General features: G+C 43.9%; 1 protein-coding gene across 2 annotated transcripts in view; it reads left to right on the forward strand.

Annotated features, from left to right (window-relative positions):
* Window positions 1-12,042, forward strand: part of ARFGEF3 (ARFGEF family member 3) — a 194,441-nt gene that overhangs the window by 5,413 nt on the left and 176,986 nt on the right. For both annotated transcript variants that reach the window (XM_040350518.1, XM_040350519.1), the window contains exon 3: window positions 9,833-9,914. In XM_040350518.1, coding sequence (XP_040206452.1) covers window positions 9,833-9,914 — 82 coding nt within the window. The remainder of the gene's footprint in view (window positions 1-9,832; window positions 9,915-12,042) is intronic.

A 12,042-nucleotide genomic window follows, 5' to 3' on the forward strand; every position in this document is an offset into this window, starting at 1 on the left:
CCAGTCCAGACCATTGTCTATGTGCAATGAACCAAGACAATTAGACACAGCAACAAAGGGGGGGGGGTGTGGGGGAGAAGGGCTGTAGCATTACATTACATTATCTCAATGCCAGCTCGTCTTCAGGTCTCCGGTATCTCCTGGGCCATAATCTGTGGGTAACAGGCCCGCCCACAGTCCCTTCCAAAACACACAGTGACAGTGGGTTCTGTCACAGAATCGTTGCAGCTTCACTTCCCGGTTCCCTACTGCGCATGCGTAAGTCGCGCTGCGCATCTTCACTGGTCCCTGCTGTGTCTCCCAGAAGACAGCAGGGGTACAGAGTTGGCACTGGAAGTGCCGTAGGTTACCAAGGTGATCTATGCCAGGGAGTAGGAGCAAATACCTGTATTAGACAGGTATCTGCTCCCCCCCCCCCTCCTAGGTGCCAAATGTGACACGTGGGGGGTTCCAAAAAGTCATATATGTGAAATATATTTTCATACATTATTTTATACCTACCTGACTGAACAAGGTTTTATTGTATATTTTGACTGTGAGCATTCACTTCACGTCACTTTAGCAAACCTCCTTGTTCTTTCTTTTAAGAGAAGAAAAAGGAAATATGAACTGTTACAGAGAGACTCTCCTTTTATACAGGGTGCAAAGTAAAAGACTGCCTTGTTGGGGGAATTTCTTGTTATAGAGGGACTGCATGTGAATAACTGAACAGATACAGGTTGACCTGCTAGAGAACAAGCTTCCTTTTTTTTTTTAACAGAAAGAGGTGATTAGATAAGTGCAGAACACGTATGGTGAGGTGGAATGAAAAACATTGAGACTGTGATATGCTATATACCAGATGTATAAGCCCTCGTACACACGCTTAGATTTTAGAACGACCGAGCGTCCGTTTTTCGTGGCATGCTAGTCTCGTGGCGAAAGTGAAGAGGTTACTTACAATATGGAAATTTTCAGACGACAGAATACAACGTCAGAATTGATGTAATGTGTTGAATAGTTTTGTATGTATTCTATTGTTTCTGAGCATGCGTAGTCTTGCTCTTACGATTTTTTTTTTTTGTACGAAAAGCATACTAATGCAACGAAAATTGGACATTGAGTTCACATCCGCCCAAAAAAAAACAGATACGCTTAAATTAGGCTCAGATACGAGCGGCGTAAGTGTCTTACACCGTCGTATTCTAAAGTGTAATTTTTAGGCTGACCGCTAGGTGGCGCTTCCATTGCGGTCGGCGTAGAATATGTAAATCACTAGATACGCCTATTCACGAACGTACGCCCGGCCGACGCAGTACAGATACGCCGTTTACGTAATGCATTATCAGGCCTAAAGTTATTCCATCAAATAGCTGGAATAGTAATATTAAGTATGGCCGTCGTTCCCGCGTCGAAATTCGAAAATTTTACGTTGTTTGCGTAAGTCGTCCGTGAATAGGGATTTACGTCATTTAAGTCCACGTCGAAACCAATAGGACCGTGCGGCGTACTTTGCCGCAATGCACACTGGGATATGTAGGCGGACGGCGCATGCGCCGTTCGTAAAATACGTCAATCACGTAAGGTCACCCCCCATTACCACAAAACACGCCCCCTCAGCCGAATTTGAATTATGCGTGCTTACGCCCGCCCGATTTACGCTACGCCGCCGTAACTTAGCAGGCAAGTACTTTGTGAATCATGTACTTGCCTCGCTAACTTACGGCGGCGTATTGTAAATGCCATACGCTACGCCGCCGCAACTATGCGCCCGCCTACCTGAATCCACCTACATATCTGGAGTGGTTTTGACATCCGCCTCCATAGCATGGGTCAAATACATAAAAAGCCAGAAGTAGCATGGCCCAGTATTATCAAACTTTGCAAACTACATGTGTGGAGCTCCTGAAATAGTGTGACATTACTGGAGTGATATCATACGCTCGAGGGGGTCCCCAATAGCAAGACATGTTACACTTGCCTCCTCTGTGGTTTTGCACAGAGCAGCCTGGATCCTCCTTCTGGAGTCCCTCTTCGCTGCTCCTGGCCCCTCCCTCCTGGTAAGTGCCCCCACAGCAAAGAGCTTGCTATGGGGGCACCCGAGCAGAGCCACAGCTCCCTGTGTCCATTTAGACACCGAGCCCTGACGCGGCCCCCTCTCTTCCCTGATTGGCTAACTGATTTTGATTGACAGCCGTGGGAGCCAATTGGCTGAGATCCAGCAGCGGCACAATCAGGAGGATAGTCCCAGATGGCTAAGACACTCGTGGACATTGCTGGAGAGAGATGGGGCTCAGGTAAGTAATTAGGAGGTGTTGGGGAGGCTGCTACACATAGAAGATTTTTTTATCTTCATGCATAGAATGAATACTCCAGTGGAATTCAGGTGAGTTTCTAGCCTTTGCAACTTACAAGCTGTTATGGCTCCCTGTGTAGAGCACCCTAGCTACAATGAGTATTGACTGTGGCACTCTTGCTTATGGGACTCTTTTTTTAGATGAAAAATACAGAATTCTAATAGGAGAATCCTAGGTTTGCATCATCTCGCTCTTTCTCTCTCCTACACTTCTGACCTTGCAAAGCTTTGAAATATTATACTGCCATTTGGACAAAGAAAATTAACATATTGCTTTTACTGATCAAAATATCCGTACATGGGTATTCTATTTTATAATAACCAGTGCTGGAGCCTTCAGGAACTGTAGTATTCTAGATAGTAGCACACAAAAAGAATAGGATTTGAAATCCACTGCCACTAATCGCACCTATTTTATGGTCACCATTGCAATTGTTGGGGGACTCCCACAACAGGTAAGCAGAGGGCATCCACTTTTTGCCAACCAATGTTCCAGTAATTTTGTAAAAAAAACATACTTCTTGCACTGGAGACCCAACAATAAATGAAGGGAAATATTTAAATATTTTCTAAAACGGATGTCATCAGAACTGTTGCCCCCACTGGAAGATTTCCCCTCCCCCCCACCCCCCATCCTGGTGACAATAAATATTGGACTCCCCATCACTTTCTATCCCTGTCTATTGTCATAGGGTAGAGCTCCTCAGTGGGATGATATAAAGCAATAAAAACCCTGCAGGAGTTTTATCCTAAATTAAAAAAAAAAAAAGTTTTCAAGCTCTTCTATCTGTGTGTGTCTGTGCATTTAAATATATAGATATTATAGGCTTCATATATTCCAGTCTAGCAAGACTGTTAACTTAAAGCAGAATTCTGGGATCGGCATAAAATCCCCTATTAGTACACACACACAACACTAAACCGTTATTACAGTTGTGAAATTCTTTACCATGGAAGAGAAAAGTTGAATTGAAGTTTCAGCAAGTGTTCTCTGTAGTTCAAAAAAATGCATCATGTATTCTGCCAAGGAGGAGTTGTTGGCACACTGATTACATCATACCCTCTCCCCTTTCTTTATACTTTTATCAAACTACATTTCCCTTCATGCTTTGCAAATTGCAATGAGACCAGGTTAATACTGACTGTGGGAATAAAATCATGCACGTTCAGCTAAACTTGAACCAAAAAAAGCTCAGTTTTGCATTTAAAAAGTCCTACGAATTTTGACAAATTTGTTAATTCCGAAATTTCCGAAATTTTTACATTTCCGAATTTTCAGATTTCCGAAATTACGAAATTCAGAATTTCTGAAATTCAGAAATTTTGAAATTCGGAAATTTGAAATTTTCGGAAATTCAAAAGTTCGGAATTCAGAAATGTTTGAATTTCTGAAAAAAGCTAAAAAACGAATGAAATGAAAAAAACGAAAATGAAATTTTTTGGCAGTGCCCATGTCCTACTTCTCAGTGCCCATTAGTGCGGTCTCACCAGTGCAGCTTATCGGTGCCCAACAGTGCCACCCGTTGCAGTATATCAGTGCTGTCCCATCAGTGCAACTTATCAGAGCCCATCAGTACGGTCCCACCAGTGCAGCTTCTCAGTAGACCTGTGCAATTCATTTTTATTCCGAATTCGTTTTTAAATGAATTTTGAAAAATTTGTTAAATCCAAAATTACGAATTTCAGAAATTCGGAATTTCAGAAATTTGAAAATTTCGGAAATTCAAACATTTAGAATTTTCCGAAAAAAGCTAAAAAACGAATGTTGTTGTTGTTGTTGTTGTTGTTATTTAGGTACTTATATAGCGCCGTAAATTTACACAGCGCTTTTACATATACAATGTTACATTCACATCAGTCCCTACCCTCAAGGAGCTTACAATATAAGGTCCCTAACTCACATTCATATACTAGGGCCAGTTCAGACAGAAGCCAATTAACCAGCATGTCTTTGGAGTGTGGGAGGAAACCGGAGTACCCAGAGGAAACCCACGCAGGCACAGGGAGAACATGCAAACTCCAGGCAGGTAGTGTCGTGGTCGGGATTCGAACCAGCAACCCTTTTTACTGCTAGAAATGAAAATGAATGAATTTTTCGGCAGTGCACATGTCTACTTCTCAGTCCCCATTAGTGCGGTCTCACCAGTGAAGCTTATTAGTGCGGCCTCAACAGTTCAGTTTATCCGTGCCCATTAGTGCGGTCTCACCAGTGCCCACCAGTGCAGCTTATCGGGGCCCATCAGTACTGCCCAGTGCGGTCCCACCAGTGCAGCTTATCAGTGCGGTCTCACAAGTGCCCATCTCACCAGTGCAGCTTATCAGTGCGGTCTCACCAGTGCAGCTTATCAGTGCGGTCTCACCAGTGCAGCTTATCAGTGCGGTCTCACCAGTGCAGCTTATCAGTGCTGTCTCACCAGTGCAGCTTATCAGTGCGGTCTTACCAGTGCAGCTCATCAGTGCAGAACAGGGATAGTTACCAGAGATAATCCGCATGACAGAGCGAAGATCTCGGGCTGACAGGTGTTGTATGTGAAAACACTGGTGATCTCCTGGAACGGCATTGTGATAGACAGCGCACTGTTATAATGCTAGTATGGGAGGCAATGCTGTATCTTAGCCTAGGCCAGTGTTTCTCAATTCCAGTCCTCAGGCCCCCCTAACAGGTCAGGTTTTCAGGATTTCCATTATTTTGCACAGGTGATTTGATCAGTTTCACTGCCTTAGTAATCACCACAGCCTTTTCATCTGAGGGAAATCCTGAAAACCTGACCTGTTGGGGGGGCCTGAGGACTGGAATTGAGAAACACTGGCCTAGGCCAACAAGGCCCAGGCCTAGGATGGCACTTTGCAGGGGGGGGGGGCAGCAACAATATATTTTGGGGTTATTTTTGGCCTGATTGAGTCCTAATTCTTTGACTATGAAACTGGTTTCTGAATTTTACACGACCACTATCAAATGGAACATTAGATGGGCAGGTCCCCATCCCCAGTGTTCCAGCTAAGTGGCACCGACAGCCAAGAGCCGTACCTTTATGGTAAGATCAGCATTGTATGCCCAATAATCCACAAATATGGACTTAGCCCAACCCTATCTGCTAGCCAAATGTGATGTAATTTAGAGGTATTTTGGCAGGTGAATATGAGCACTTCCACCACTGGAAGTGCCTTTATTTTCACTTAGCACTGGCATTTGTTCTGACATCAATTTGAGATGTTTCAGTGATCATTTAGAATCCATTGACGGGTGCACTTGACCTCCTTCTGACCTGCATTTACCTGTGCTTCATGCATATATTGCATTCCAATAGACTGGAGGTGGAGCTCTAAGAGGAAAAGGTGAAGTCTAAAGAGGAAGGGGCATGGTTTACAGATGGCAGGTTGGGTCTTAAACAGGAAGGGGTGTGACCTTAACAGGAAGGGGTGTATCATATTTAAATTGGGGGGTGCACGAGTTTAGTCAGGCCTTTTGCTACACAAAACCTAAATACACAAGTAACGGGAGGCGGGATGTTAACAGCGATTTGCTTCTCGCATACAATACCTGTAAGCCCAAGATCTCCGCTCTGTCATGTGGATGATTTTTGATAACTATGCCTGCTCGGCACTGGAGAGAAAGTGGGGGCGGTGCTGGCAGAGAGGAGGAGGAGGAGGTAGCAGAGGAGGACGACACCAACTCTCTGGGCAGCGTAGACCGGGGGCTGTGAGACCCCCTCCGCACACTACAGCGATTAGGGTGGAATCAGAATTCCCTGCTCAGCTTGATAGAACTGGGCAGGGACAAGACCGCTGGCTGAGGGTATAGGAGTATAGCAGCCAGCGGTCTTCCAAACAGGAAATCGATGCAATAAAGTTTTTTTTTTTCCAGCAAGATCAGCAGGCTATTGCAGAGGAACTACAGGGCCCAGAAGAAGATGGATGGCATAGTCGGTGAAGGTCAGCAACAAGGATATGGGGGAAAAAAGTTTTTTCCCGGAGTTCTGCTTTAACTTTTTAATAAAATTTGAGTATGAGTATAGGTGCACATTTAATACGTTTTTAAATCGATCCCTCTTTAATGGCTGGCTTAAAACAGACTCTGCAATCGTATAGCCATTATTTTACAGTTGCCATCATTGATCTCTGGGAGTAATTTTTCTGCTGCATTATTGCTGACCTTCCAGCCTGTGGGCAGATATCCAGATTACTGTTTTCTGGACATAACGATGTACCAACTGATGGCTTCAATGCTTTCTAATTACTCAGTGGAACCATTAGTGGGTATGCAAGCAATATCAATCCAAATCTGCTGCCCTGGTTCCTGTCTGCTGGAAGAAACGTATTAGTCATAGACCATTACACTTACCATAATTTAAGTTTTATGTTCTTCCAGCCAGTGGAGCAAGATTGCAGGAAACTTCTCACACGTGTTCTATGGTCAGGCCAGCCATCAGAAATTTTGGAGCCCCTGACACAGCTTTAGGCCTGTGCCCCCCCCCCCCCCCCCCCCCTCGGGCCTGACCACCAACATTTCCCGGGGCCCGCCCACTGGCCGTCGAACCAAATCCACCCACTGGCCACCCCACGAGTTCTTTGGTGTGGTGTAAATCGTGTGATAAAATAATCAATACAACAACTCTTGACTCACTAAAGCACAATACCTTTATCCCTATGCACGGTCAGCATCCTGGAGAGGGATGGGTGATGCTGGGCATGGGTGGGGATACATTGTGGAGAGAGAGAGAGATGGTTGATGCTGGGTGGGGATGAAGATGATGGAGTTGCATTGTGAAAATGGATGAGGATGACTCTGGGTAGGGACAAGAGTTACAGTATATAGTGAAGAGGCTCTCCAAAATGTAACTCATCTCCACCTAGAGTCATCCTCATCCATTTTCACAATGCAACTCCATCATGCCAACTTGGCAGCCTAAGGTGTCCCATCCAAGGAGAAGGATATTAAATAAAACCCAAATATAAAGCACAGGGGGCAGTGGCGTCACTAGGATTAATGTCACCTGGTGCGGAAAAACATTTATTCACCACCCCCCCCCCCTTCAATCTTTTGGCCTCGCAGTCCTGCATTGGAGCTCATTGGCATATGTTGCGTCCCTCAATAAGGCCTAGAGGATAGCAGGTTAGGCAATTCCTAATAGCTCAGTCCCCAGGAGCAGTAATGGATAATGGCCAACAGGGCCTCTTGCCAGACCCAGCGAAACTGCAGCAGTGATCCCTCCGGCTGGACTTTTGCTCACTCTGGGTTGCCCAGGCCAACTCTGGTCAGTAGTGCATGTCTGTACCATGGCAGTGGCTTAGTCTTTCTCCCTCTCTGGTGGTGCTGGGCAGCGTGGCTACCTCTCTGATGGCACAGCGTAGCTCCCTCTCTGATGGCACGGGTAAAGCTTTTTGGGATGGGCTGCACCCTCCCAGATTTCAGTTGCGTAACCACCCCCCCACCAAAGCTTCACAGAGCTGAAATCTGATTCTCTTTCGCACAACTAGGATCTGCACTGTGTGTAGTTGGTGCTTATGTTGCACTTCTAAACAGTAAAATTACCTGGTCAGAATGGCAGTGCAGCTGTAGTAACCAGCTACAATCTGCTGCACTGTGTGTAGCTGGTTACTACAGCTGCACTGCCATTCTGACCAAGTAATTTTACAGGTCAGAAGTGCAACAAATTTTAGTGCAGATCCTAGTTGTGCGGAAGAGAATCTGATTTCAGCTCTGTGTTGCGTGGGGAAGAGTGGAGGAGGAGTTGTCGCTTTCTGTGCTCAGGCTGTGTATGTGCAGGGATGGGAGCAAAGCTAAATGCTTTTGTCAGCACTCACCCCTGCCCACTCTCGCCTGCTAGCGACGACCCCTGCCCACTCTTGCCTGCCAGTGATGACCCCTGCCCACTCTTGCCTGCCAGCGATGACCCTCTGTCTTACAAATTCCTGTGCACTCCCCTCCTGACCCACTGTACACTGTCCAGCTGACCCCTGTATGCTGACCTAAAAACAAATAGCACTGGTATACTGGCCTACAAACTGCTGATCCTCTACGTTTCCCTGCTGACTTCCCATCCTTTACCACCTCAATTTTTGACTGCACCCCCACATCAGACAGGCTAAATCTGGCCCTGATTTCTAGCAATAGGTTCATTTTTGAGCAGTTGGGTGCTCAGTTGCTTTCCAGTTTATGAAATGGGAAAGTTATGGACTACCAAGTCGTGTAACTGCATTCATTTTAAGGCTGCAATTTTGTCTGAAGTGCATTCTTTATTAAAGGCCTCAAAATGCAGTGACCCATAGCTTCTAATCAGATTTCAGTTTACTACATAGTCAGGTCAGTAAAACAATAGTATGTTGGGTTCTTTCACCTTGCACATAACAAAAAGTACAATTATTATCTCTACTAAATAAACCTATTTTAGTTTTACCACTACTTATTCCCCATAACCCATACCAGCAATTGATATTTTAATAATGGTAATGTTTAGCACAGATTTGGCTCTGTTCAATGATTTAAATACTTGTTAGAAGGTGGGTATGTGTGTGTATGTGTATGTATGTATGTATGTGTGTGTGTGTGTGTGTATGTGTGTGTGTGTGTGTGTATATATATATATATATATATATATATATATATATATATATATTATAAAAAAAATGTATGAAACTGATCTGCAATTATATATTCTGCATTTCATCTGCTTTGTACAAGTTTGAAGTCAACACAATTTGAAACAAACTAACACAGTTTTATATGCGACCTGCCATCGGACACTAAATTTTAATTTTTAAACCCCTAGAGCACATATGTCAAACACAATGGGGTTGATTTTCTAAAGACAAATCCACTGTGCACTACAAGTGCAATGCAAGTCCAATTGGAAATTCTGAGGGGAAGATCTGAAATGAGAGAAATCAGCAGAGCTTCCCCTCATCCAAGCAAAAATTCTGTTATTTAATTTTCCTTACATGTCCCCCTCAGATTTACAGCGACTGTACTTCCAAGTGCACTTGTAGTGCACAGCGGATTTGCCTTTAGTAAATAACCCCCAAGATCTCCTGCGTTTACAAGGGTCCGTTTTGCTCTCATTTGTCTCCCAGCATTGACAGATGCCTGCACACATTAATGATGGGGACAGATCTCCAGAATCTCAAAGAGCACAATCTTCCTGCAAAGAGAGGCAGACCTGCCTACACAAGGAGTTACCAGAGCCAAATTCACGGGGAGTAGAGCCACCTACACAGGGAGGTACTAGAGCTGGGTCAGGTAGGAGAGATGCAAGGAAGCTTGGGAGGGGGGGGGGACTTTTTCTGAGAGGTTGGAACTGCACACTGTACATAGCACACCCCTAAATCCTGCATTATGTACACATCACACCCCTGAACTCTACACTTTGTATGTAGCGCACCCCAGGTAAAGCCCATCTATTGAGGGCAACCATACTACTGATGTGGCCCACAATGAGATTGAGTTTGACAACCCTGACCTAGAGTATATCTAATTATTCTTTCTTTCATAATGTTTAGGGAAAAGTGCCTTTTTCCCCTTCAACTTGCCTTGGAGTCAAAAAATATCAAGCTGGCCCAACATGCACTGGCTGGAATGCAGGTAAGAGACCATAATCAGATTTAATTTATTCTGTTACATGTGTCCTGATAATAAATGTGCCGAAGTTTCAGTTTTAGAGGAAAAATACACTAATTGCTATTTTATAAAAAATGTTAACAAACAAACCGACCAGCACAGAAAATTCATCTTTTTGCTGTATACAGTAAACGTCCTCAGCATAAAGAAGTGATCTCTGATGTTCTCTGAATGATCATGGGATATAGGTAAAATCTCTGTTGTTGTGGATAGTGTACTCACTGCCCACTACTGTTAGCAGTTGTAACATTTTGTTCTGAGGAAAAAATAAAATGTTTGTCAGATGTTTATTGCTCTTTGTCACCATTAAAGGCGACATCACCTCCCTTCTTTTCCCAGAAACGGTGGTTCATGACACAGGAAGTTGGGGCAAATTCTTTAGTTGACCCAGACAGCAATAAAACCCTTTTACATTTGAGTTATCTTACGGTTTGAGCTACGAATCCCCTGGTAGTTGAAGTGAATGTAAACCCTCACATATACCCAGTGAAGTGAGACTCGGATGATACCCCAGGATGAAATAAATCTCCATACATAAGTTTTACATGTATATCTGCTGTCTTCGGCTTTCTACATTCTTTAGAATGTGCACATCATGTGGAGTCTGGGTATACACTGTGTGAGAGCTGATTGGGGGAAATGCACAACCCCCCCCCCTTTTTCCACTAAGGCAGAGGAACAAAGAAACTTGCAGAACTGCAGTCTAATCTTTCTGCTTAGCTGTCTCTGAGCACCCTCCCCCCCGACACAAATTTCCAGCTGATTTTATCTTGTGTTGGAGAGCTTGTCAGAAGTTATCATGCTGATAACAGCAACGAAGCAGCAGAAAGACATGGGACCTAGAGCTTTGGAGAGAGATAAGTAAACACTACAGATATATGTGCCCAGGTCAGATTTCATGAATGGGGTTTACATCCACTTTAAGGGTTAGAACTCCTGACTGATTTTCATGGTTTTTGGAGAGATGTTCCTTTTTTTTTCCTGTACCAGTAACGAGGGGTCAAAGACAGAGGAAGTAAGGTGAATGTAGAAGACAGGCAGTCAAGACCTATCTAATTCGAATATAGTTTGGTACTGTCAGTGGTATTGCTGAACAATTTTCTTTAACATAATTTTCAAGGCTTTCACTGAGAAGGAAGGGAAAATACAGGAGTTGCTACAAATGTGGTTCCCACAAATCTTTAGTGACAAACCAGTTACTTCTATCCAATGACTTTTGATGGAAGAAAACGTTAAAACCATTACACTCTTATGCAGTGTACACGATCGGACTTTCCAACATCAAAACTGTGGATTTTTTTCCGACGGTGTTCACTTAAACTTGTCTTGCATACACACGGTCACACAAATGTTGTCGGAAATTACGAACTTCACGAACGCGGTGATGTACAACACTACGACGAGCCAAGAAAAATTAAGTTCAATGATTCCGAGCATGCGTAGAATTTTTTGTGCGTTGAATTGTGTACACACGGTCGGATTTTTCGACAACAACTTTTGGTGTCCTAAAATTTGACAACCAGCTCGACAGCAAATGTCCGATGGAGCTTACACATGGTCAGATTTTCCCGACAACAAGCTCACATCGAACATTTTGTTGTCGGAAATTCTGACTGTGTGTACGCGGTTCGTGTTCTTAAAGGAGTTGTAGCAAACAAGAACCATCTACGTTCGACTTTTTAGGGCATCAATCACTTCAATGGTATATAAAAAAAAAATTATATATTTTATTGAAAAAGATTACAAATATGTTCCATAACAAAATACAATATAAGAGATGCAGTTAACATAACAGACAACCATTAGATCAGTCGACACATTTGATTTGCTGTTTCACTGCTGTCAAGCAGGTTTTGGATTCCACAGGCATTCCAATTGGGCTGACCCTGTACAACTAATAGGCACCACATGATTGGATCCTCTTATCCCTTAGTGGTTGGGGAGGTTGGGCGCTCTTGTGCCCCCCCCCCCTCCGTTTACCACTTCTCTAGTGACCTACAGCAGCAAAGAATAAACCTTCCCTTTTTAAAGAATTGATGCGGTTTTATATGCAATTTCTCTCACCATAGTGGATGACTATCTTTTGCCATGT

Source organism: Rana temporaria, chromosome 4 (genome assembly GCF_905171775.1).
Source record: "Rana temporaria chromosome 4, aRanTem1.1, whole genome shotgun sequence".
In the NCBI taxonomy this organism is placed as follows: domain Eukaryota; kingdom Metazoa; phylum Chordata; class Amphibia; order Anura; family Ranidae; genus Rana; species Rana temporaria.